Genomic DNA, 26,280 nt, shown 5'->3' with positions numbered 1-26,280 from the left:
AGTTAAAAAGAAACGAGTAGGGGTTACTGCTCTGAAAATATCTCAGTCCTCGTAGGCTCACCCTTTCCCCTCACAATTCGTTAATCATTAATGCTCAATTGTTTGTATCAGTCAGCAAATTGCTTATTCACTAAACTGCAGTAGGAATTGGTGTGTGCTATGGGTAATTCAGCTCCTGTAGTGCCAATTTATTCTAGAGCATTGGTAGCCAACTCCAGTCCTTAAGGGCCAACAACAGGTCAGGTTTTAAGGATATTCCTGCTTCAGCACAGGTGGCTCAGTCATTCTGACTGGGTCACTGATTGAGCCACCTGTGCTGAAGCAGGGATATCCCTAATACCTGGCCTGTTGGTGGCCCTTGAGGACTAAAATTGGACACCAATGCTCTTGAGGATTATTTGTCAACTCTAGCTATGCTTAATAACCACCCGGAATTGCCTGATAGCATTACAAGCATTACAAGTACTTCAAGGCACTAGAATGGCTTAAATCAAAAGACATTCTCCCACAATCTGCAGCTATTTATAAGTAAGACCTCACCCATTCTGACTTGTGGACGTGTTCATACACAGGACCGATGACAAGAATCTCTGGGTTTGGCAAGAATAGAATCCATTGGGAACATATCAAGTGCTGTTGTATATTGATGAAAGGTAGGAAAGAATGCAGATAATAAAATAAACGAGGTTTAAATGTCCCAGCAACACTAATTCGGGTTTTTGTTTTATATTAAATAGAGTATAACAAATGATACCTTCAAAAACATCTTTGTGCCAGAAAGGTTAATTCTCATTGATAGGCTCCTCTGATCTGCTGTGTTCTTTTCTTGCAGAGGGATGAAAGCAAGCTTTCCGATGAACAAGTAGCTTTGAATAAGGGTCAGAACCCTCTACCCATTTACCTTGCCATGAATGTTAAACAGGATGACATGAGCACACTGGATTTCAAAGGTAGCGAACAGCTTAGTCAGTGTTTTTCAATTGGGGTTCCTAGGAACACTTGGGTTCTCCGGGTATCCCTAAAAGGTCCCCTGCAATTTTCAGGTCAATTGAAAATGTTACCAAATACAGAAGAACTTAAATGCATCAGATCATCTGATGCATCTGATCTCAGACGCGCTATTAGAGAGGGTTGGGGTTCCTTACAATGCATCTGATCTCAGACGCGCTATTAGAAAGGGTTGGGGTTCCTTACAATGCATCTGATCTCAGGGGCGCTATTAGAGAGGGTTGGGGTTCCTTACAATGCATCTGATCTCAGACGCACTATTAGAGAGGGTTGGGGTTCCTTACAATGCATCTGATCTCAGCGGCGCTATTAGAGAGGGTTGTGGCTCCTTACAATGCATCTGATCTCAGAGGCGCTATTAGAGAGGGTTGGGATCCTCAGAATTTCACAATATAATGATAGGGTTCCTTAACCAAAAAACTTTTTAAGATACTGAGCTACTGTAGGTTTTTTTAACGTGCCTTTGTGAGCGCAACCCATCTGTAAACCATTGCCAGCCTCAATATTTGAAGGGCGGAAGGAGAGCATAGTATAATGACTTGCAAACTGTCACAGTAGTGCTGCCCGCAGACCAGACCCATCCCTAAACTGAGGTGGAAAGTATAATACCACGCACCCGCAGCAGAGGGGCGTGTCCGGAGTGTGGTAGATTCGTTGCCAGGCCAGGAGTCTAGTAAGGAGACCAAACGTACTTGCCGTGTCCGGAGGTAGAAGGATCGTGGCGATTGCCGTAGCCGGGGGTCGAGGGTGCCAGAGGTCCGGGAGGTAGAGGAGCGAGCCGAGATCGAGGGGCGGAGAGAGACTGCGTAGTGAGGAGTAAGCCGGGGTCCAGAGCCAGAGGGAGAGTCGAAAGCCAAGCCGGGTCAAACCTGAAGTACACGGAAGAATAAGAGCACAAACGAACACTAGCCCAACTAGCAGAAGCTATGCAGAGCAATGATTCACCGGGAGAACAGAGGTAATATATGTGGAAGGACCAATCAGGGAAGGAGGCAGAGCGGGGGTGGGTGCCGTGGAGCGCCTTGCGATTGGTGCAGCCTGTGATCATTGTTTGTGTTCAGCTGTGAAGCATGAAAGCAGGAGCGGGGCTGCATCTGTACACGGGGGGCGTGGCTAGAAGCCCAGAGGGGTGAATGAATTACTGCCGGAGGCGCGGGCTGTGTAAGATCCTCCTGCGCGCGCCCCGACAAGATGGTGGCCGCAAGATCCAATGCCGGGCGGGATCGCGGAGCCCCACGCCAAGGATACACCAGCGGGGAGCGAGGGGCGGCAGCAACAACCTCCAAGGCAAGTAAGGAGGTGTTGAGTGAGCCCTGCTTCCTGACAGTACCCCCCCCCCCCCCTTGAGGATTGGACTCTGGACAATCCCTCCAAGGCTTTAACGGATACTTCTTATGAAAGCGTTTTAAGAGTGTAGGGGCGTGAATATGACCTCGGGGAAGCCAGGTGTGTTCCTCAGGACCGTAGCCCTTCCGGTGTACGAGAAACTGGACCTTCACCCTGGAGAGGCGTGAGTCCACTATAGACTGTATTTCGTTCTCCTCGTGTCCTTGAACTATCACAGGGTCGGGTCTACAGGTATAATCTGGAAAGAGAGTACTCTGTACAAAAGGCTTCAGTAACGAGGTGTGAAAAACGTTGGGTATCCTCATTGCTGGTGTAAGTTGTAGACGAAAGGAGACAGGGTTGATTTGTTCCAGTATGGAAAAGGGTCCCAGAAATTTAGGTGCCAATTTTGGGGTAGGAGTTTTTAGACGAATATTTTTTGCCGAAAGCCATACCTTATCCCCTGGCTGGTATCTGGGAGAAGCTTGGCGATGTCGATCAGCCTGGAGTTTGAACTTTCCTGCAGCCTCCTGAAGAGAAGACTGAACCTTAGGCCAAGAGTCCTGAAGTAAGGAGATCCGTTCGTCGGCAGCCGGCACTCCTGAGGGAGTATTGAGATGGGAAGACGAGCAGGATGGAATCCGTAATTTATAAAAAATGGGGATTCGCGGGTGGACTCGTCCTTCATGGAATTAATAGCAAATTCTGCCCAAGGCAGCAGTTCCGACCAGTTATCTTGGGTCTCGGACACAAAATACGCAGGTATTGCTCTAACGTCTGGTTGACTCTCTCCGTTTGTCCATTTGTTTGAGGGTGATATCCTGAGGAAAAAGATAGTGAAATTCCGAGTCTTTTGGTGAAGGCTCGCCAGAACCTGGACACGAATTGGGAACCCCTGTCTGAAACCATAGAAGTGGGAAACCCATGAATCCGAAAAATTTCCTTGGAAAAAACGTCCGCGAGGGCGGGTGATGTGGGCAGGCCCTTGAGGGGAATAAAGTGTACCTGTTTAGAAAAGCGATCTATTACTACTAAAATGGTGTTCATCCCTTTAGATCTGGGTAATTCAACAATAAAGTCCATAGAGATATGGGACCAGGGGCGTTCCAGAATAGGTAAAGGCATAAGTAAGCCAGAGGGTTTCTGTCGGAGGGCTTTGCTTTGAGCGCCAGTGGGACAGGCGCTGGTGAATTCCCGGACGGTTCTGGCCATATTAGGCCACCAAAATGTGAGTTGGATAAGGTCCAGGGTTCTCCGGAAGCCGGGATGTCCAGCAGAGCGGGAAGAATGACCCCACTCTAAGATCTTGGGATGAAATTCACGGGCAGCATACAGTCTCCCTTCTGGTACCTCTAGACCACCCGGAATGTTCCTTTGAGCCCTAAGATCTTGTCCAGAATGTTTAATGAGGCCACAGAAATTATAAGTCCCTTGGGTAGAATAGTCTCGGGAACTTCTTCGGGTCTCTCTTCCGGGGAGAACTGTCTGGATAAGGCGTCCGCCTTTACGTTCTTGGTGCCCGGGATGTATGATAAGGTATACTTAAATCTGGAGAAGAAGAGTGCCCAGCGAGCCTGGCGAGAGCCCAGGCGACGTGCATTCTCAACATAAAGAAGGTTCTTATGGTCAGTAAGAATAGAAATTGGCTCTCTCCCTCCAGAAGATGTCTCCACTCCAGAAGAGCCATCTTAATAGCCAGCAGTTCTCTATTACCTATATCGTAGTTCCTTTCCGCAGAAGAAAAACATTTTGAGAAAAAACCGCAGGGGTGCAACTGGTCTTGCGGGGAAGATCTTTGTGAGAGCATGGCACCTGCACCGCAATCCGACGCGTCAACCTCCAGGACAAAGGGCAGACTTGTGTTAGGATGTCGAAGAATGGGGGCAGAAACGAATGTACGTTTTAAAGTTTCGAAAGCTGCGGCTGCTTCAGGAGACCAAGCTGAGGGGTCGACCCCTTTCTTTGTGAGAGCGGTGATGGGTGCAATTATGGTGGAAAAATTCAGAATAAACCTTCGATAGTAATTCGAAAAGCCTAAAAAACATTGAATGGGCTTGAGGGAATTGGGTTGTGGCCAATTGAGAATGGCTTTAAGCGTCTCGGGGTCCATAGAGAAACCCTTGTCCGAGATGATGTACCCAAGGAAGGGCGTAGAGGACTGGTGAAAGAGGCATTTCTCTATTTTGGCGTACAAATGATTGGAACGGAGGCGGGAAAGGACGAGCCTGGTGTGTTGAACATGATCCTGGAGATTGTTGGAAAAGATGAGAATATCGTCTAGATATACGATAACAAAGGAGTTGAGTACGTCTCAAAAAATTTAGTTTATGAAGTCCTGAAAGACCGCTGGGGCGTTACAGAGCCCGAATGGCATCACCAGGTACTCATAGTGACCGCTACGTGTATTAAAGGCGGTCTTCCATTCGTCACCCTCCCGAATACGAATAAGGTTGTACGCCCCACGAAGGTCCAATTTCGTGAAGAGCTTAGCCCCCTGGAGTCTATCAAACAGTTCGGGTATGAGGGGGAGGGGGTACCGGTTTTTGACCGTGATCCGGTTGAGGCCCCGATAGTTGATGCAGGGTCAAAGCGAGTTGTCTTTCGTTTTAACGGAAAAAAAACCGGCACCAGCGGGGGAGGATGAATGGCTTATGAAGCCCTTCTCAAGGTTTTCACGGATGTATTCGTCTATGGCCTTGGTCTCTGGTACGGAGAGAGGATAAGACTTGGATCTGGGAAGTGTAGCGCCAGGAATCAGGTCGATAGGACAGTCGTAAGACCTGTGGGGAGGCAAAACTTCAGCTCTAGTCTTGCAAAAGACATCCAGGAAATCGGAGTAGGCCTCTGGTACAGGTAGGTCGATCTCAGAGTAGACGGAACCGTAATCCTTGCGTGTTGCATGGGAGGAATGGTGCTAGAAGTGAGTAACTCCTTCGGTCTTCACTCCCATTGTATAGGAGTGCGCGACCTCCAGTCAATGCGGGGATTGTGCTGCTGGAGCCAGGGTAGGCCAAGGGTGACCTGGGTCCCGGGAGAATGAATAACATCCAATGTAAGGGTTTCGGTGTGACCATCGGTGGAAGATAAGATGAGAGGAATCGTCTCAAGGGAAATGAAGGCTGGGTTCAATGGTCGACCGTCGATCCCTTCTAATCCGATGGGTACTCTCTTCCTAGTGAGTGGAATATTGTTAAGCTTTGTGAATTTCTGGTCCACAAAGTTCCCACCTGCCCCGGAATCAACAAAGGCGGCCGCGGAGGCGCGGAATGAGGGGCCCGAAAGAGTGACCGGAATCAAAAGCTTCTTGGGAAGCTAGTCTTTGGAAAGGGGGCAAGGAGAAATGGCACCCAGGGAAAGTCCCTTTATACTCACTGGGTGGAGTCGTTTCCCGGACGCAGGGGACAATTCCAAATAAGGTGTTCCGGAGATCCGCAATAGTAGCACAACCCACGGTACCTACGAAGTTGTTGTATCAGTGGTCTGGTCTGTTGCGTCCCCAGCTGCATGGGTTCCGGGGGTTCCAGGGCTGGGAACCGAGACGACTGAGGTCTTGGAGCCGGAAGAAACCGAGGAAAGGGGGCGACCAAAGGCACAAAACGAGAGCGTTGGCGTTCGGAGCGTCGCTCCTGGAGGCGCTGATCCATCCGAATCGCCTGATCAATCAATTCCTCCAACGCTCCTGGCCTGGGGTGAGCAGCGAGTTCGTCCTTTACTGTATCCGATAACCCCTGCCAGAAGACGGCGTTGAGTGCCTCCTGGTTCCAACGGGTCTCCGCTGCTAGGGTCCGGAATTCCAGGGCATATCTGGCCACGGAACAATGCCCCTGTGACAAAAGAAGAAGGGAAGAAGAGGCCGTATCTCGGCGTGCGGGAGTGTCAAACACCTGCTGAAACTCCTGCCGGAAGAGAGCGTAGTCTTGGGTTATCTCTTGCCGTAATTCCAAAATCGGAGAAGCCCACGCTAGAGTGCCACCAGTCAGGAGGGAGTTCACATACGCTACTTTCTTACGTCCCGTGGTGAACTGAAGAGGCGCCATCTCGAATTGGACCTCACACTGGTTTAGGAAGCCGCGGCAGGCCTGCGGATCGCCAGCGTAGGGTTTCAGCATGGGTATCTTGGTCTCTGGTGCAGCTGTGCCAAGAGCTCCGGGCTGAGACGGGAAGGAAGCACTAGGTGGTGCACCCTGGAGAGAAAGGTTGGTTAGCCGTTGAGCTAGGTCAGAGATTTGGGTAGATATGGTTTGGTTCTGTACCACCAGGGCCGAGAGATCTTGGTCTAAGGTAGGTTCATCAGTCTCGATCTGGTCTGTGTCGGTTGGGCTCGGCATAATGTCACGGTAGTGCTGCCCGCAGACCAGACCTGTCCCTAGACTGAGGTGGAAAGTATAATACCACGCACCCGCAGCAGTGGGGCGTGTCCGGAGTTTGGTAGATTCGTTGCCAGGCCAGGAGTCTAGTAAAGAGACCAAAGGTACTTGCCGTATCTGGAGGTAGAAGGATCGTGGTGATTGCCGTAGCCGGGGGTCGAGGGTGACAGAGGTCCGGGAGGTAGAGGAGCGAGCCGAGATCGAGGGGCGGAGAGAGACTGCGTGGTGAGGAGTAAGCCGGGGTCCAGAGCCAGAGGGAGAGTCGAAAGCCAAGCCGGGTCAAACCTGAAGTACACGAAGAAACGAGCACAAACGAACACTAGCCCATCTAGCAGAAGCTATGCAGAGCAATGATTCCCAGTGAGAACAGGGGTAATAAATGTGGAAGGACCAATCAGGGAAGGAGGCAGAGCGGGGGTGTGCCGTGGAGCGCCTTGCGATTGGTGCAGGCTTTGATCCTTGTTTGTGTTCAGCTGTGAAGCATGAAAGCAGGTGCGGGGCTGCAGCTGTACACGGGGGGCATGGCTAGAAGCCCAGAGGGGTGAATAAATTACTGCCGGAGGCGCGCGCTGTGTAAGATCCTCCTGCGCGCGCCAAGACAAGATGGCGGCCTCAAGATCCAACGCCGGGCGGGATCGCCGAGCCCCACGTCGAGGATACACCAGCGGGGAGCGAGGGGCGGCAGCAACAACCTCCGAGGCAGGTAAGGAGGTGTTGCGTGAGCCCTGCTTCCTGACAGAAACACAGTACAACTAACACATCATTGGAGCTGTATTACTTATTCAACACCCCACATTAAATGTAGCCTTCTTCAATATAACGAAGTACTGGTTATGATGACTTCACACTTCCAAAAAAGCTTGCTACTCAGAGAACAGCGACCAAAATACCATTTAGATACTGGCTGCTCCTATGATATGAACTCTCCTGTTGGTTATTATTGCAAGATAGAGATCAGATTGTATGTTTCTCTATGCAGGGACCTCGTTACTGTTTCATTATGGTTCAAATTTGATATATTCTATGATTGTTTCTTGTCCTTACTCCTTCATTGTACAGCGTTACAGAATATGTTGGAGCCATATTAATAAAAGCTGATACAAATCAGCGATAATGGGCTGCAAAAAGTCACAAAATAAGTATTTCTGGCAGTCATGTTGGGAAGGGCGTGGTTGGTTTCAATTCTGGATGTTGCAGATGGAAGTGTATAGAGATACTTTGTATTATTATATATGGTAGCATGTTCATTTCAGGGACAGGGTTTGTTCAATTCCTTCCTCCTAAAAGTAACTGCAATCTTCCAATGTTTGCTTTCAGAGTGGTGTGAGTTCTCCCCATACGAGGTGGGGCTATTAAAATATGGTGCTTACATCCGCACTGAGGACTTTGGAAGTGAGTTCTACATGGGCCGGCTGATGAAAAGGCGGAAGGAGCCCCGCATCTGCTACCTGCAAGGTACGCCCCCTCTCTGGGACATCCAGGAACTCTTTGAACCTCGATTTATTTTTGAAAGCGAGAGCATTATTAGGCTGCGTCCATAGACACAGCAGCCGTCCGGAGGAGTGCGGAGGCGCATGGAGGCTGAGGGAAAGCGGGTGCTTTCCCTGGCCTTAGTACGTGTGCCGTCCGGAGGCGGGGACAGTGACGTCACGGAGCTGGTTCGCCCTCATTGGGCGAACCGCTCACGTGACCGCCCTATCGTGCGAGAAATCAGTTTTGACTGATTTCACACGCATCGTGCACCCCCTCCCGCTTCCGCGCGCCCGTTGTATAGACGCGATCACTGCTTTTAGGCAGTCTGATCGCGCAGCGTGCGGACGCGTCAGCACGGTCTGCACTTCTATGGACGCAGCCTTATGTTACATCCAATGTACAGTACTTTGAGAGACCAGGCTAAATATCTACATATTACATAATACAAAGCTCTATGTGCTGTATTGGTCTAAGGCAGGAGTGGACAACTCCAGCCCTCAAGGGCCACCAACAGGTCAGGTCCTAAGGATATTCCTGCTTCAGCACAGGTGGCCCAATCAGTGGCTCATTCGTTGACTGAGTCACCCTGCTGAAGCTGGGATAACCTTAAGACTTGATCTGTTGGTGGCCCTTAAGGAGTGGAGTTGGCTACTTTTGTTCTAAGTAGGCGTAGGAGTTCTTTCTAGATATAGTAATGTGCAAAGGGCCTTCGAAAGCTCACAGGTCCCTTCATCACATAATTCTTTGTGTACTTTATGTCATGGTATGGTCATGTCATGGTTATATCTACATATAAAACAAGTCCTAAATACTGGGATGTGACGCATACTAGATGTTGATTCACACTAAATGTGAGGCGTCCTTTCTAGAACCTTCTGGTAAAGTGCACTAAAACATGTAGGGGTTTTGCTTCCCTCTGGCTTAACCCTTTTGTGGGATGTGTGTCACTGTGTATTGAGCTGGACTTTACATTGGCAAACCACCAGCCCCTCTTTCCCTCTTCTGATTGGTCCTTTGACAACATGGAGCAGGTTAGGTACAGGAAGCACCGACACGGTTGACTTATTCAAAGTCCACTCTAAAAAGAAAAACTTATTTACTTTTCAAAGAAACTTTAAAAAGCAAATTTATTTGAGGAAGCTGATTCCTTTGTTAAGCTGATGACAACATGTTTGCTTTTTTATTTTGTTAGCTAAGTGGGACTGGCCCTTTAAACCATGCAGTCCTGTTCTGATTGGTTTCATCCTTTCGCTCCTGTCTCTAGGTTTGTGGGGAAATGTCTTCTCTTTGAATCTGGTGGACACATGGTGTCTCACCACGAACTTGGACACCTTCTGGGACCAGTGGGTAAAAGACAGAATTAAGGATATTGGTAAGATTCGCCCTTTGCATTATTCTTTTTATTTTTTTTCAAAATGTATCTTTTCATAACTCATGTGAATTCACTTAAATGGCTGCAAGGTACCTTATAACTTAGCACCAATTATAACTGTGTCCTTGTGACCCTGGAGAATAAAAGTGCTCCATATTAAACTGAAGTGTTAAACCTTAATCTAGCAATAAATAATAACAAACTGGTGTTTGTTAACTTTGTCCAGCTGGTCTCAGCTGTTTTGGATTTTAGTGGCTCCTCCCACCCAGGGTTTAAAGCTCGCCCCTCCCCACTGTCCAAGTAAGCAGGTTTTCTTTTCATGCAGCTGGTTGTGACAGGTTCAATGCCAAGACCATCCTTCCTCTATAGAGGTAATTAAGGATTTTAATCAGTTAGTGTTAGGACCTGTGATATTATGGTCATGCCTTGAAAGTGGCTCGCAGGCTTATACGCTTTGGCCAAAGGGTTAACTAAATGACCCTTTTTCAAGAGATATATAGGTATTTCACTGTGTATTTTTGTCACATTGCATGTTGCTCTGGACTTCTTTGTTTCTAGCAATAAATAATGTCACCTCTTTTCTGCCAGAGAGGCATTGCAATGCATTGCCATTCTGACCAACTCTTTCTATTTATGAATGTCTTAGAATAATTATTTTATTGTTAGTTCATAAGATTCCAATACTTCAGACAATCGTTGTTCAGCAGACAAAGTTATGGTTTATTCTTATAGCATTACTTACTGATAGAAATTCAATCAATGATGATAACAAGGGCTCTTTCTCTCAGATGGTAAAGATAGAACAAAGAGAGAGGAAACCTTTAGGCTAGGTCCCCGGTGCCTGCTGCAGCGTGCGCTATAGGGACAAGAACTGCCCCTCAATGGGGCTGGGCCTGCTGGCTCCCTTGGTCGCCCTTTGCATGACCAGTTTTTGCTGAAGACAGTCAAATTGTGTTTAGTATTGGCGACGAGCGCGTTGGCTATGCCCCACGGTGATCCAGCCAATGAGGGCGAACCTGCTGGGTGATATCATTGCCACGCCCGCATCACGCCCCTCCATCTTTCCCCCTGCAGCTCACCGCAGACCGGGGATCACAGCTGCACGTGCTGGCAGGTGCGCGTGCATCGCCAACACTGGGCCATAGCCTAAGTCCCTCTAACACTACTTAGATGTTTTTTGCAGAGAGAGCTGAACCCAGATGCAACTGATTGATCCCTAACTCTAAGCCACCCTCCAACACCTGTTATACATTAAACTTCAACTGCTATTCATCTGTTTTGGCTACATTTGAATTCTAAACCTTAAAACATATTCTCATTCAATTGTCTTGATATAAGTTCTCATTCATAAATTTTAATATATATGTAACAGTGCTTCCCCCACACTCTGGGAGATTCTGCCATTACTGGTCGTGTGGTGCATGATACCTGCTGGTAACAGGAGGGCTGAGCTGTCCACCGATGGTAGTGGGGACACAGGACCAGGTTTCTGGGGTACATTACCCACATGGTTCTCTAGCAGTGCAGTGCCTCCATCTGCTGTAGGCTCCAGATAGGTGAAGATGATCTCCTACAGTAGAACTATCACCTCTCCCCCTAGGAAGATCACACACTGGGCGGGAGTATAACAACAGGAACGGTTTATTCTCTTTCTCTGTGCAGCACAGGGCAAGGTTCTGCCCAATGCAGCAACTCTCAGCTACTCACTGAAGGATGGTCCCTGGACCTTCACTACAGGCCAATGGCACCCGCAGCAGTCCCAACTCTTCCCTGCCCTTCTAGCAGGGGCAGAGGTATGGTACACACTCACTCTCCCCTGAGGGGAAGAGGACCAGAGAAGGCCTAATAGTCAGGCTCTTGGCTGTGTGACCTGTCTCTTTCAAGTAGGTAGAGCAGTGTTTCCCAACTCCAGTCCTCATGGAACCCCAACAGGTCAGGTCCCTGCTCCAGCACAGGTGGGTCAATCAGCGGCTCAGTAATTTTGACTGAGCCACCTGTGCTGGAGCAGGGATATCCTTAAGACCTGACCTGTTGGGGTTCCCTGAGGACTGGAGTTGGGAAACACTGAGGTAGGGGCACTGATAAATTTGGGGTGGCACTGCCCTTAAGTACAGCTAGGAGGAGGGCACCAGGTCTGTTCCATGATTGGACATGCTCAGGCCGGATGTCACCACCTCCCACTGTCACTCAAGTGCAGCTCCAGTGAGTGAGGAAAACTCATATTGACTACTGGCAGCCTGATTGTACCAGGACTTACTGCGATGAGTAGAGCAGGTTAGTAGCCATAGGTGGGATGGCTACAATAATAAACAGATTTCTAACAGAATGAAACAACCTCACAAAAATACATAATTTTTCTACTTCCTTCTTTTAGCAGCTAAGTGAAGTTACCTTACTTGAGTAGTTATTTTGTTGGTTAATGATGGAATATATAGAATATTTTTGTTTATTTATTTATGCTATCGGGAATTCATGGAATTTCAGAAGAGAAAAACGTAACCAGCAAAATATGTTTGTCTCGTTGTCACTTCTCGACGGCAATTATTATCGTGTTCACTTTATATATTTATGATATTCTTTTGTTCCCGCAGATAAAGAGGACATTCGGCTAAGGAGGGAATCGGCACACATGAAAACTAGTCTTTTCACCCCATCAAGCACGTTTTCTAAGATCCTTAAGGGCGTACTAACCAAAAGGCCGATAGATGGGGAGCAGCAGAACTTTCTACGAGGGCTTCACTTACACAAGGATTACATCCAGAACCCAGACTTTTCTACGTGGAAAGGTAATTCAAGTACACAGGGGGTTGGATCAGATCCTGCTCAAGCATTAGGAGGAAGATAACGTGTATCTAAGATATCATGTGTGATACTACGGCTCCTATTCAGTGTGCTGTGAAGATGTTCTTTCCGTGCTAGAGAAGAGGTCAGCTCCATTAATTGAGATCTGAACGCCGGGAGGAATATTATGATTTCTTGTTTTGTTTTCTCAAACCTTTGTTTGGAGGCATTACGCCTAAGAACATCTTAAAAGCATTGTACATATTACCGAATTAGCAAAGGATCAACACGCTGAAACTCTGGATACCTGCTGTCCAATCAGGCATTATTTCATTGTTGTATTTCACAATTATTAATGATAGAGTGTACACACCTTAGATAAGGGTGCCAGGTGTCCAGTAATGAACCGGCCTGCCCTGTATTTGGACACTGTCCAGCAAAAAATGAAAGGTAATATTGGACATGTATGTGTCCGGTATTACTTCTCTGGACATAGTGACTTCACTGGCTTGGGGGCCACAGGATTTCCCCAAGCAGGGAGAGAGCAGGGCTGTTGCCAGGGGGCTGGGTAGCTTCCTCCATTCCTCCATCCTGATTGGCCACTGATTGAGCCACCTGTGCTGAAGCAGGAATATCACAAAAACCTGACCTCTTGGTGGCCCTTGAGGACTGTTGTTAGCCACCCCTGTTATAGAGTAAGGGTCATTATCCCCCAAAGGGTGCTGTATCCCCCAAAATCTAAATATTACAGATAGATATCCTCAGGATAACAACATTAAACTATAAAGTCACTGAACAAAGCACGAATAAAGGTTTATTAAAAAGGGATAACCGTATTTATATATATACAGTATATATATATATATATATATATATATATATATATATATATATATATATATATATATATATATATATATATATAGCAACTGTAAATATTCCTGTATATTCATTTGCATGTCTTAGACAGGTCTGCAACCCTGTCTTTCACCATTATCACCCAGCAATGGTGAAAGACAGGGTTGCAGACCTGTCTAAGACATGCAAATGAATATACAGGAATATTTACAGTTGCTTTATGCTTTACTGTGGAGGGTTTTAGTCACTTTTTTTACCCACCATAACCTTAATAGTCGTGGTGATTACCTACTCTTATCTCATTTGAGCAAATGTCAGTAAGCCAACCTCACACTGATGAGACCCATCAAGGTTGAAACATGTCTGTGAGTGGGTTAACTGACTTTGCATCTCCCAAGTCCTTGCTTAAAAGCTGTGTTTAAAGCAGCATGCATTGACTAAGGGTTGCTCATGTAATGTGAGCATGAGATAAAAAGTGGCACTGTGTGCTCATTTGCATGTCATTTCCCAGAATCCCTTGCTGCAGTGGAAGTGCTGGTTGCTGGGTGATAATGGTGAAAGACAGGGTTGCAGACCTGTCTAAGACATGCAAATGAATATACAGGAATATTTACAGTTGCTTTATGCTTTACTGTGGAGGGTTTTAGTCACTTTTTTTACCCACCATAACCTTAATAGTCGTGGTATATATATATATATATATATAAATAATAAAAAAATTAAGTTATCAGTGATTGTTCTTTTAACATCCAGCTCAGTCAGAAATGATTGACCTTCAATGACCTTCCTGTTGATTTGTTTTTCAGATACTCACGTAGACGCCTTCCCTAACCAGCTGACCACCCTGGCTGAGAATCTGTGCCTAGTAGACGCTGGCTACTTTATTAACGCCAGCTTCCCCCCTTTACTGAGACCTGACCGGAAGGTGGACATCATCCTGTCGTTTGATTATACTTTAGACACACCTCTTCTGGTTAGTAATGAGCGATTTCTGAATCATTTACTGGTTACATTATTTCCATCCGCCTCTGGCAGTAATATTTAAGGGGAAAGTATTACTATGATCGCTTTCATCCCTATTATTGTTATTGGTCATAGTTAAACTGTCTGTTTGTCAAATTAATCATTTTCAATTAACTGAGTTAGGAATCGGATCAAGCTTCGTCCATTTCAAGCTTTATACATATGAATGAGAACTTTTACTGTCCAGTACGTGAGATAAATCCATAACATTGCTATCCCAGTTACCTTAGAGGGGAATCCATCCTAGGACCAAATTGACACCTATAAGTATTTTACATTTACTCTTTGAGGGGTAGATTTGGGAGGGTGTGACCCCCCCAAGAACATTAACTGGCTAATTGTGTGGGATTGCACGTTTAAAAGAGCACGACTGAGAATAGGATATTGTGTCAATATCTAGCCAAGGAGATTTGTCTCATCATCACTCACTGAATATTTCTGAAAGTCGCAGTCTTACAAAGTTTACACATTTCTTTCACCTTCCTTCCACTTTTAATCCTGATCACAGACTTCTTCCTGGAACCCTCTTGTCTACGATATTCAGAAACAATGCAGAGAACTGTTCCGAGTAATATTGATGGAGCTAGGATGCCTGCACTGGAGAACCGATGGTGCATGCTTGTTTGGGTTTTCACCTCTTTGCTTTGTGTTTTGCAGGTGATGGATCAGACCTGTACTTACTGCACGATGCAAGGCATCGGATTCCCAAAAGTATCACTGAGCGAGGAAGAGAGAAAAAAACACAAAGAGTGCTACATATTCATTGACCATGACAACCCCAACGCTCCCATAGTCCTTCACTTCCCCCTTGTGAATGACACCTTCCGAAAATATAAAGCGCCTGGTACGTTCCCTCATTGTTCTCAATATAATGCAATCTTTGGGGGGTTTAAAATGGTCAATTCCCAATAGGGAGTTTTGTCGGAAAACGTCTCAATGGGCCGCTTTGGCACATATAGAATAAGCCCCTTAAACCTAATATAAGTCAATTACATTATTTTACCCTGTCCTGTTCTCTTTCCTCTGATGGTTGACTTTATGTAGTTGACGCTTGCATTGGGACATACAGTAGTTATGTAGATAGCAGGATAATCTGAGTAAAACTGGTTTCCAATGGAAAGGACTCATGCAACTCAGTGAGGCTTGACATGCCTGCATGCATAATGTTGTTTGTAGGGCCGGCTTGATAGCAGTGCAGTCAGTGCAGTCAGTGCAGTCAGTGCAGTCGTACCAAGCCGCGCTTACAAAGGCTCCGCGCTCTTCCCCACAACAGTTAAACTGATTGCCGGGGAGAGCGCGGGGCCTCTGTAAGCACCTCTTACCTTTTATCCGGCGAGCCATCTCCGCGACGTCATATGATGCTGCGGCGCCCGGTTGCCATGATAACGTGACATCCTATGACCCTGAGATGTGGAGCAGGTGGCGATGCCGGAGCATGTAAGAGGCCCCGCGCTCTCCCCGGCACCGAGCCCCGCTAAGTTTCACGCCGGCTCTGTGTAGTTGGTATGAGTTTTAATATCTATGAGTAAATCGGATGAAAGAAATTAATTAAAAAGGGGCTCAGACATGGAGTCACTGTAAGAAACCAATTCTATGCTCTGCGCAGATCATAAATGAGACTTATTTCACTCCAGGTGTGCCGCGGTCTCCAGAAGAGATGTCAGAAGGAGATGTGGATGTCAGTGGTCTCTTGTCACCGTATTTCTTGACAAACTTTACCTACAGCGAGCGTGACTTTGACGGGCTGATGAAACTGACAGACTATAATGTTCAGAACAACAGCCAATTGATTGTGGATGCGCTGCGCATGGCAGTGGAGAGGAGAAAAACCAGGAATCTCTTAAGCCAGATGTACCAGACTCGTAAGCACTCTGTGATTGACCCTTTGCTGCCGGAGCAGCCTACAAAGAATAGTATGCCCCTCCCTAAGGGGTTAAAGAAGTAGCCCTTCTGTCAGAATGCAAAACCTATTTCACAGCATTGGCCAATGGCAGAGCATTAAATATCAATGTATCCCACGAACATTTCTACATTCATACCTGTCTGTCGGAAGTTGGTTTGCAAATAGCTCGCATATGAATGGCAAATGTATACTTTTTGTAAGGTTTAAACTTAAAGCAAAGGTGCCCAACTCCAGACTAGAGATGGACGAATCCGCCCAAATATGTTTCCCGGATTCTGTCTTCGACTGAGCCTCTGATTGAGCCACGTGTGCCGATGCTGGGATATCCTGAAAACCTGACCTGTTGAGGGGTCTTGGACTGTGTTGAGCACCCCTGGTTTAAAGTATAACAATAGGACTTGGATATGATTACATTTCCCCAAATTCACAGTGATGCACATCTGCTAGTTTATGTGCAGGTCTTTTTTTAGTTTGGTGTATATTGATGTCAGTTGTGAGAAGTGATCAATTCTTAATTGTCTTAGGGGTTTATGCACAAAGCAGTGATAAGTGTTTTTAAGGGAGATACATGCTTTTTGGCGCAATTTATGGCACCATTTTTTTAGCAATGACTGTGTTTTGATGATGAAAAGCCTTTTAAGCGCGATACTGCAGTGTCATCATTACTTTGTGAATCGCGCTGCACGCAATATTGAAAAAAAAAAGGCATTTATCTCACTTAAAAACACTTATCACTGCTTTGTGCATAACCCCCCTTAATCTGCTGCAGGAAAATATGTCTGCAACGTGTGAGAATAGTTTTTTCTGTTTTATGGAATTTGTTGGCAAGTTTGATATGTATTTATTGTTATTAAAGACTTATTTCTGTATGCTTTTCACTCATCCTTTCAATTCCTTATTAGATTTAGTGAAATGCAAGAGAAGGCAAAGTGTGACATTTGTTAAAGTTGCACTTGTTAAAAAAAACAACAACAAAAAAACAAACAAAAAAAAACACGATGGGCATAAATTGAAAGCGGAATTGCTCCCGAACTGACCAATCCCAATCTTCCCAAAATTTTGCATCAATGCTGCTCCACGTTAGGGTTGCTAGGTGTCCAGTATTGAACCAGAATGTCCTGTATTTGGACACTGTCCAGTATAAAATTAGAGGTAATACTGGACATGTACTGTATGTGTATACCAGTATTACCTCTCTGGGCGTGTATGTGTATACTGGTACTGGTACTGGTAATACTGGACATGTACTGTATGTGTATACCAGTATTACCTCTCTGGGCGTGTATGTGTATACTGGTACTGGTACTGGTAATACTGGACATGTACTGTATGTGTATACCAGTATTACCTCTCTGGGCATGTATGTGTATACCGGTATTACCTCTCAGGGCGTGTATGTGTATACCGGTATTACCTCTCTGGGCGTGTATGTGCCCGGTATGACCTCTCTGGGTGTTTATGTGTCCGGTACGACCTCTCTGGGCGTGTATGTGTATACTGGTATTACTAGGGTTGCCAGATGGCTTCTCCAAAAATACTGACCTCAATGGTGAAAGGTGCGTCAGGTCACTATGTCCAGGGAGGAAAATACAGACACTTACATGTCCAGTATTACAGTACCTCTCATTTTTTACTGGACAGTGTCCAAATACAGGACAGTCCAGTTCAATACCGGACACCTGGCAACCCTAGGTATTACCTCTCTGGGCGTGTATGTGTATACCAGTATTACCTCTCTGGGCGTGTATGTGTATACCAGTATTTCCTCTCTGGGCATGTATGTGTCCGGAATTACCTCTCTGGACGTGTGTGTATACCAGTATTACCTTTCTGGGCATGTATGTGCCCGGTATTACCTCTCTGGTTGTGTATGTGTCCGGTATTACCTCTCTGGGCGTGTGTGTTTATACCGGTATTACCTCTCTGGACATAGTGACCTGACGGGCTTGGGGGGGGCAGCGGGATTTCCCCACGCAGGGAGAGAGCAGGGCTGTTGCTTGGGGTCTGGGAATCTTCCTCCGTCCTGATCGGTTGCTGCTGAGTAATGCAGCCAATCAGGAGGAGGTGTCAGGATCCTGGGGGTGGGGCTAAGGAGAAGAGAAAACAGCATGGAGAGGTGAGAGGGTGTGTGTCTGTGTGTTTACCTAAAGAGCGTCACACCATTGTGTCTAGTATTTTTGCAGAAGCCACCTGGCAACCCTACCACTTGTGCCAGTGAAGGATTTATGAAGTAGTTATATAAGTTGTTGGGGGTGGGGGAAGAGGGGAAGATATTCAGTGCAATATTTTAATGAGATGTATTAATGTTTGCACCTATAAATGGTGCAGTTTTTCTTTCTTCTTGCTGCAATAAATCCTAGGTTCAAATGTAATACATGAGGACTGAATGTGTGAAGTACAGGTGACACTCAAACGTCCACAGACATATTAATAAAGAAGTATTTTAGTATAGACTGGTTGTGCTGCATCATATTTGAACCAGAAATAATTAGCAGCTACAGTGACTTGCATATGTGAGCAGCCAGCAAAATACACAGCACCCATGTTGTGACTGAATAGGTTGGTAAAATGTGTGCGCACTGGAAGAATCCGTCCATGGCGAAAGTGCGTTGGGCGTCGGCAGTACAGTAGTTCCATGCAACAGCTTTCCTGCTTCTCGTCACCGACTCGAAAGCAAACATTTGGAGATATTTGCAGGACTGGCTAACTGTTAATTGGGTCCCAGTCAGTGAGCTTGTGTTCCAGTTAATGACACTTTATAACATGTGACACTGGCCTCCATGTCTTGGGATTAGGTCCCAGTCAGTGAGCTGTGTTCCATCCAGTTAATGACACTTTATAAAATGTGACACGGGCCTCCATGTCTTGGGATTAGGTCCCCAGTCAGTGAGCCTGTGTTCCTTCCAGTTAATGACAAGTGACACTTTCTAACATAGGACACGCCCCTCCTTCCACCAGCAGGGGGCAGCAGAGCAGCGCTCCTGACTGACACACACGGCTCCCTCTGAACTTTAAAGGTGACTTCAATTAGGGGCGGGCTCTGTGACGTTGATGATGGCGATTGGTCTCGGTTGGTGTAGTGGGCGTGGGCGAAGTGGTGCCCAGGTGACGTGTCGTTGCTTGGGAGGGGGATATGCGGAAGTTGCAGCGCCCATGCTGGTAGTCAGTGGGTGGCAGTGCTGACAGTTAGTGAGTGAGTGGCAGTGCTGACAGTGCGCCCGGACATGTTCAGCTGGCTGGGAAAGGAGAGCGGCCCGGGCCGCGGGCACCAGGACGTGCTGCAGACGGTAACCGGCGGCCTGCAGTCCCTGTACTCCGGGAAGCTGCTGCCCCTGGAGGAGCATTACCGCTTCCATGAGTTCCATTCCCCGGCCCTGGAGGATGCCGACTTCCAGAACCTGCCCATGGTGCTGCTGGTGGGACAGTACAGCACGGGCAAGACCACCTTCATCAGGTGAGGCCACTGGGGAGGGGGGCAAGACCACCTTCATCAGGTGTGGCCACTGGGGAGGGGGGCAAGACCACCTTCATCAGGTGAGGCCACTGGGGAGGGGAGCAAGACCACCTTCATCAGGTGAGGCCACTGGGGAGGGGAGCAAGACCACCTTCATCAGGTGAGGCCACTGGGGAGGGGAGCAAGACCACCTTCATCAGGTGAGGCCACTGGGGAGGGGGGCAAGACTACCTTCATCAGGTGAGGCTACTGGGGAACTGAGCAAGACCACCTTCATCAGGTGGGGCCACTGGGGAACTGAGCAAGACCACCTTCATCAGGTGAGGCCACTGGGGAGGAGGGCAAGACCACCTTCATCAGGTGAGGCTACTGGGGAGGGGAGCAAGACTACCTTCATCAGGTGGGGCCACTGGGGAAGGGATGATTTATTGGGTGAGACCACTGGAGTGCAAGGGAGATGGAGCACCTTTTTATTTGGTATTCCACTGGGGGTCATGGGATAGGAGCAACTTTTCTTGGTGGGGGGTGGCAAGACCACCTCTTCTGCAGGTGAACCTTTGGGTCAGATAAGCTTTGCCCAGTGAGACAACCAGGAGAGTGGAAAAGACCACCTTCATCAGGGGTGCAGAGTCAGAAAACCTTAATCAGGTTGGTTTCTTACCGGAGTGTTTTGGAAACACCTTTAGCACGTTTGATAATAACAAAACGTAGGTGTATAGTGCTGATAATAGAAATATGAAGGCACAACGAGCCCCTGCCCATAGAACTTACATTCTAATTTTGGAGCCTGAGGCACAGGAAGATAAAGTGCCAAAGGTCACAAGGAGATTAAATGCTGGGATTTGATTCTCGTTCACTGTTTCAGACATTAAACTGCAACAGTGTCTAACTTCTTGACGCCAATAGGAGTTTCTGTAAAATGGAGCCTCTATTGGTATTATGAGTTTAATGAATAACCCCCAGTGTTCCTAAAACTAAGCTGCCTATTTTCACCAGTTGGACACTGGAGCCAGTGTTTTGTTTTATTATACAGGGCCTAAGAAGGTTCGTCACCATCCTTGTCTCATCAGATTTTCTAAGCGAATAAAGCATGGATTAAAGGTGCCGTTCCACTTAGGATCATGTGATCTAACGGCAGCAATGTTTAGTGAGTTGCATTTTGGTGTTAAATGCATTAAAAAATATATCAGATGGCTATAAATATACAAATATTTACATAATCAAGAAAAATATACATGACTATTTCAAAACTCTTTGACAACTAACTGATAAACTCTGGCAGCACTAAAAACGTTCACAAAACACTGAAACTTCTCTTGCATGTGTTAGTTTGAGATCATTATATCTCAGATGAGCACCTATTCATTCACTGTGTTCAAATAGTTCAGCAAATAATGTCCTAATCCTGTTTAGTTTAAATTCTTACCCTTTTTAAATGGAGATTTAACATTGTTGCAAAACGACCTTTAGTTTTCAGGAATATGATTACTTTACACTAAAAAATAATTATAGCTAAATAATGCTTATTAAGGTGTGTTTTGGTAGATGGGCACAAATATCTAACCTGTTGGAGATCATAATTTATGCGTGTTCTGTACAAAAGTGTATAATGACCCAGTTTTGTTCAATTTGACTCGTTAGATGAACAGATGAACCACGCCCTGTGTGTGTAAGGTTTGGTCTAGAACAATTTTTTTGTTTTCTTTTTGTGCACTTCCATAATTCCTCCAAACAGGAATTGACCTTGTCCTGTTTGGCAGAAGCAAAAGAGGGCTGTTTATTTAGCTAAATAGAAAATATATGTATGGGGGAACAAAGCAAAAAATCTATTCTTGTATGTTGGGGTTCAGACTAAGGGCATCAAGTCTCGGTGTTGGAATAAGTTGACACCGACGCATTGCTTTTTGACGAGTATTGAGGCACTGCTCACAAGCACTCCCTAACAGTACATTTCCTGCAGTACTATTGGCTTTGGCTTCTGTTGGCGTTCACATGGGTTACAGGAAGATCCTAAGATAAGGGTCAGCGGGCTGAATGATTTTATTTTTGCTAATACAGGATATGTTTAAGTTCACAAAATTCGGCTTGTAAGCACATATCTTTCCTTTAAAAATAAAAGGATACTACTACACTGAAACCAAGAAGCCATTTTCTTGGGTCGTCAGCCAATCGAGAGAACAGTGCAAAATGCATTTCTCCAGGCCACACACACAATAATAACCAAGAACTGACATTTTTAGAATAATCAGCGTGCCAAAACAATGGTTGTATTAGCCAGTGACCCGGCATGGTTAAAGGGGAATTCTGTATATGCCAACATGGCCGGTAATGCTGGACTTAAGGAGTTTTGAGCAGGAATGGTCACTTTGGCATATATAGAATTTACCCTTTAATCACACCGTGTCAGATCCCATGACATAGTGATGACGTCTTGGGGCACCCAAAGGGTTAAAGAGCAGGACATGGTCAAGGGGTAAGATCCTAACATTATACAAGTTAAATTCCTATAGGCTGATGGGGGGGCGATGGGGGGAATTGCTGCTTTAATTAAGCAGAATGGTAAGTCTGGGTGAGCCAAGTGGATTCCTACTGTATGTGACGTCAACACAGTATTTACACAAATATAAACATCAATGCTAATAGCCTGCAATTCATTGGGATATTATGTAGAAAGGAAACTGTTACATTTAGCCGTGCTTAAATCAACTGTACAGGAAATATACAAATGGATCCTATTTTCCACGCTTTACTTTTTGTATTTCGCGGTCCTATTCTCAAATACACATTTGGCTCCAGACTCGTGTATTTTTGTCATAATTCTCAATAACGAGCAGCTGTTGTTGTTGACTAGATACCTCCTGGAGCAGGACTTCCCAGGAATGAGAATCGGTCCGGAGCCCACCACCGACTCCTTTATTGCTGTGATGTACGGGGATAAGGAAGGCAGCATTCCAGGAAATGCACTTGTTGTGGACCCTAAAAAACCGTTCCGGAAACTGAACAGCTTTGGAAATGCTTTTCTGAACAGGTATGAAGTTAATTCCCTTCCATATAGCAGTTAAGCTAAGTTTAGTTATTGATCAGGTGGACTTGGTGCTCCAATGCTACAGTTCTGTTCAGTGAGCTCCCATTGCTGCAATGCATTGCAGGCCTGTCTGGTAATAATAGGATCCAAGCAGCACGAGGGAATCGCTTTGGTTCAGACAACGGCTTTCCAGTCTGCAACAGTATGGCCGCTCACTGCCCCGTCCTGCGGTTGTACTACCTGTTATGGACTGCTGCTGCCACCATTTAACTACAATGAAGTAGAACGCTACAGAGGGGGAAAGGGTAATGGAACGTGTCAGGAGTGCTCAAGCCCCCCCCCCCCCCAACAGGACAGGTTTTCAGGATATCCCTGCTTCAGCACAGGAGGCTCGGTCGATGACTGAGCCTCTATCGAAGACTGAGCCTCTGTCACCTGTGCTGAAGCAGGGACATCCTGAAAACCTGTCCTGTTGGGGGGGCTTGACGACTGGAATTGAGCACCCCTGGTCTCAGTAATACTCGGCGTGACTTTATCCGGCAGTGTGTGTGAGAAGCGAGCACAAGGTGCAACATTCCAGGAGATATCAGTAGTTGGATGGGAACAAGTATTTGCACATTCCAGCAGCATAATCTGCTAGCTTTTGTCACCTTCTCTCAACCCCTGAAATGAAACACACAGGACAAACCCTCTTGCATTAGTTGCTTTTTTTTTAGCTTTGTTTTTCTTATGCAGAGCGGGCCACTGGGTGTTTTTCTTGTTTAACCAGATACTGTGTCACACAGTTTAAGCCCCTTATAATGCACTCTTATTTGTGTAATACAATGTGTTTTTGTTAGTGCTGACAGTGTATGCAGTGCTGTGTGTATATACTGTACTTCAAACTGTAGGTAAATCGTTACTATTCTACCAAAGAGATTTCAGTCTTTCCTTTCTGCCTCAAGCTTTACAAATAAAAATAAATTAAGTCATTTGCCCGGTCGCATGAAACAGGCTCCTAACAGTGAGGGTTAAATGGGAATCACAGTAGAATAGACTCTGCCACACCCATTACGGGATCATATAGTCGGAGAGACATTCCTATTTTGCAGGAGGAAAAAATGCCCAAGTTTTCGAGGTTATACCCCTTCATCAGGTAACGGGTATATCCCCAAAATGTTGTGCATTTCTTCATCTGATAAATGAATGTCTTTCTGACTATATGATCTGCAATGAGGACCTCTGTAGCCGCTCCCCCGTCTTAATCTATGCCCGTGAGTCCCGGGATTGCCCCACATTTGAATGAGCGCAGAGGTGTTCAGTGAGAACCTTCTCTCAACTATGCAAGAAAGTCATATACAAAATGGTCAGCAGTCAAGAAATGCTGTTCATGGCCTAATTTGTATGTTATGTTATATTATGTTTGTCTTTTTCTATTGTGTACTGCACTACAGAATGTTGGCACCATAAATCTATAATAAGTAATATTTCCGTATACAATGCCACAATAAAATGGGTATTGTAAGACAATATCATCATTCCAGCTATTCGGAAAGTATGAATCAGACGCAGTGTCTCTGACTCATCGCCAGCAGAGCGTCACTAATAAAGGTCTGATAAATGCTTGATAAACATCTGAGCATGAGTAGGATAATTAGAGCTGATTCATGACCAGCCTGCAAAATGAAAATAAGGAAAACGGAGACCTGCCCAGGTAAAACATGGTGGGGGCTGCAGCCAGACGTGCTGATGTCGTTGAAACGTTCACGTTACGACTTATTTTGTGGATTCATTTCCATTTTTTATGTGTGAAGTTTTATGCTGACTGTTTTTTTGACTTGTTCCACAATATACAATAAATAATGATGATGAACATCACGACAATATTCTGTAGACCGTGCGTAGTGTACATTACGCAGTAACCTGTGATGCGTGTTTTGCAAGCCAATAACCTTGTTTTGTTCCCGTTATTGCAGGTTTATGTGCTCGCAGGTGCCGAATCAGGTTTTAAAAAGTATCAGCATCATTGACTCCCCTGGCATCCTCTCTGGAGAAAAGCAGCGCATTAGCCGGGGTACGTACGTGACGCATTCGTGTAACGCGAGCGTGGAGAGGCGTGGTTTATCCACTAGTGAGACAGCCTCCCTCCTGACTACGTACAGCTCTGTGAATGGCTCCCATGTAGAAGTGGAAAGTTAAAGCTGCCTTGTTGGTACCTTTTTAATTCACATTTTCGAAAAGGAGCGGCTTGGGGACATCATCCCTGCCTTTGGGCAAGTCACTTTATATCCATTACTACGTTTAGATTGCAAGCTCTGAGGCAAGGAATTAGACAGACTTCTCTCCGCAGCACAATATATTAATAACTTTATTTCATATAGTATTTTTCTCACAATGGGGCTCCAAGTGCTTCACAATTTTCCTGCCCCGTGGAGCTTACAATCTGTTTTTGGTGCCTGAGGCACAGGGAGATAAAGGTCACATGGAGCCAACACCGGGAATTGAACTGGGTTCCCCTGCTCAGTGTCATTGTTTAGAGCCAGTGTCATAATCCCTTCTGACACTCGTAGGGTTACAGGCATCACTTTTACCTTACTTTGGTCTGTCTTCTCTACGGTCTAACACTGTACCATCCTCTAGCCTTCAGCTCGGCTAGTAATCCTCATTTCCTGGGCCGTGTCCTCCCACTCCCATTGTACTCTACTCCCTATAATTACTAGTCAACTTGCAGTCTCTGTTGGGCGCATGTAGTCATCATACCAAAGGTGAAGCAGTCGACCACGTGATACATTTTCAACCATTAACATGTTTGGAAATCAGGAAAGTGGCTGTTCGTTCAGCTGAACATGTTTTTATTTTCGCCTAAAAATGATCATTTAATTTGCTCAGACCTGATAAAAATAACAGTTTGATTCCATTCATTGGCAGTGGAGCCAGAACATGCTACATTGGCAGTGATGGGCGCAGCTTCACAAAGCTGGTCTGTCGGCTTCAATTAAGTCTATTAAAAAGTATGTCCCCAACACCAAGTATTCTAACATGTTCCATAACGTAAGATAAGTGGCCCTGAAACCCAAGTTTAATGCAGGAGGAAACAAGCTACTATTACAATGGCTTATTGATCAAGGAATAATACAGTACTACAGCTCAACCCCGTTATAACGTGAGCCATTACAACGCAAATCCGCTTATAACGCGATGCAAGCGTGGCTCCCAACTTTTCGTATTTATGAATACTTTACAACACGATTATCGGTATCTTAAATACTTTATTGTACAGTGCATACAAATGCACAGCGTTATAAGGGGGTTGGGCTGTATTTCTTAACCAATGACTGGTTGGCATCTATTTGTGTCTCCTGAAAAAATATTATTCTGATAATTAAAGTAGGGTTTTCTGATGGATAAACTAACATCAGGAAGAAAGGTGTGGTTTTTGCCTTTTGTATACCGACTCAATATTTTCTTAGCAGTCTGATAAAAATAGCGTTTCTGTTTTGTTAAGATAAGGGAGTTTTTGCTGTTGCAAGATTTAAAATGGGGCTTTCAAAGAGAGGAAAGAGGAAGTTTATGTAACAGTGACATTTTATTTATTTCTACAAAAGTGCATGGGGTTTAGTTTTTGTTTAAATTAACCCCTTTGCTGCCAGAGACTCTAAAGGTATTGTGGGCCTAAGATTGTTTCTTAAAGGTGCAGTCCCAGCTAATTTT

General features: G+C 45.8%; 2 protein-coding genes across 3 annotated transcripts in view; both read left to right on the top strand.

Annotated features, from left to right (window-relative positions):
* LOC142502804 (cytosolic phospholipase A2 delta-like) overlaps positions 1-16,980 on the top strand; it is a 42,127-nt gene extending 25,147 nt beyond the window's left edge. For both annotated transcript variants that reach the window (XM_075614328.1, XM_075614329.1), the window contains 7 exons: positions 833-950; positions 8,019-8,156; positions 9,439-9,546; positions 12,138-12,332; positions 13,992-14,158; positions 14,866-15,052; positions 15,843-16,980. In XM_075614328.1, the coding sequence (XP_075470443.1) occupies positions 833-950; positions 8,019-8,156; positions 9,439-9,546; positions 12,138-12,332; positions 13,992-14,158; positions 14,866-15,052; positions 15,843-16,153 (1,224 nt within the window). In that variant the 3' untranslated portion in view covers positions 16,154-16,980. The remainder of the gene's footprint in view (positions 1-832; positions 951-8,018; positions 8,157-9,438; positions 9,547-12,137; positions 12,333-13,991; positions 14,159-14,865; positions 15,053-15,842) is intronic.
* A 2,212-nt stretch (positions 16,981-19,192) lies between these two features.
* The window catches only part of EHD4 (EH domain containing 4), a 39,475-nt gene continuing 32,387 nt past the window's right edge, over positions 19,193-26,280 (top strand). Inside the window, exons 1-3 of the mRNA XM_075614326.1 lie at positions 19,193-19,565; positions 22,417-22,593; positions 24,546-24,643. Coding sequence (XP_075470441.1) covers positions 19,336-19,565; positions 22,417-22,593; positions 24,546-24,643 — 505 coding nt within the window. The 5' untranslated portion in view covers positions 19,193-19,335. The remainder of the gene's footprint in view (positions 19,566-22,416; positions 22,594-24,545; positions 24,644-26,280) is intronic.

The sequence above is a fragment of the Ascaphus truei genome, chromosome 9 (assembly GCF_040206685.1).
Source record: "Ascaphus truei isolate aAscTru1 chromosome 9, aAscTru1.hap1, whole genome shotgun sequence".
Classification (NCBI taxonomy): domain Eukaryota; kingdom Metazoa; phylum Chordata; class Amphibia; order Anura; family Ascaphidae; genus Ascaphus; species Ascaphus truei.
Note: the sequence above shows the minus strand (reverse complement) of the source record. Positions and strands in the feature narration are given on the sequence as shown.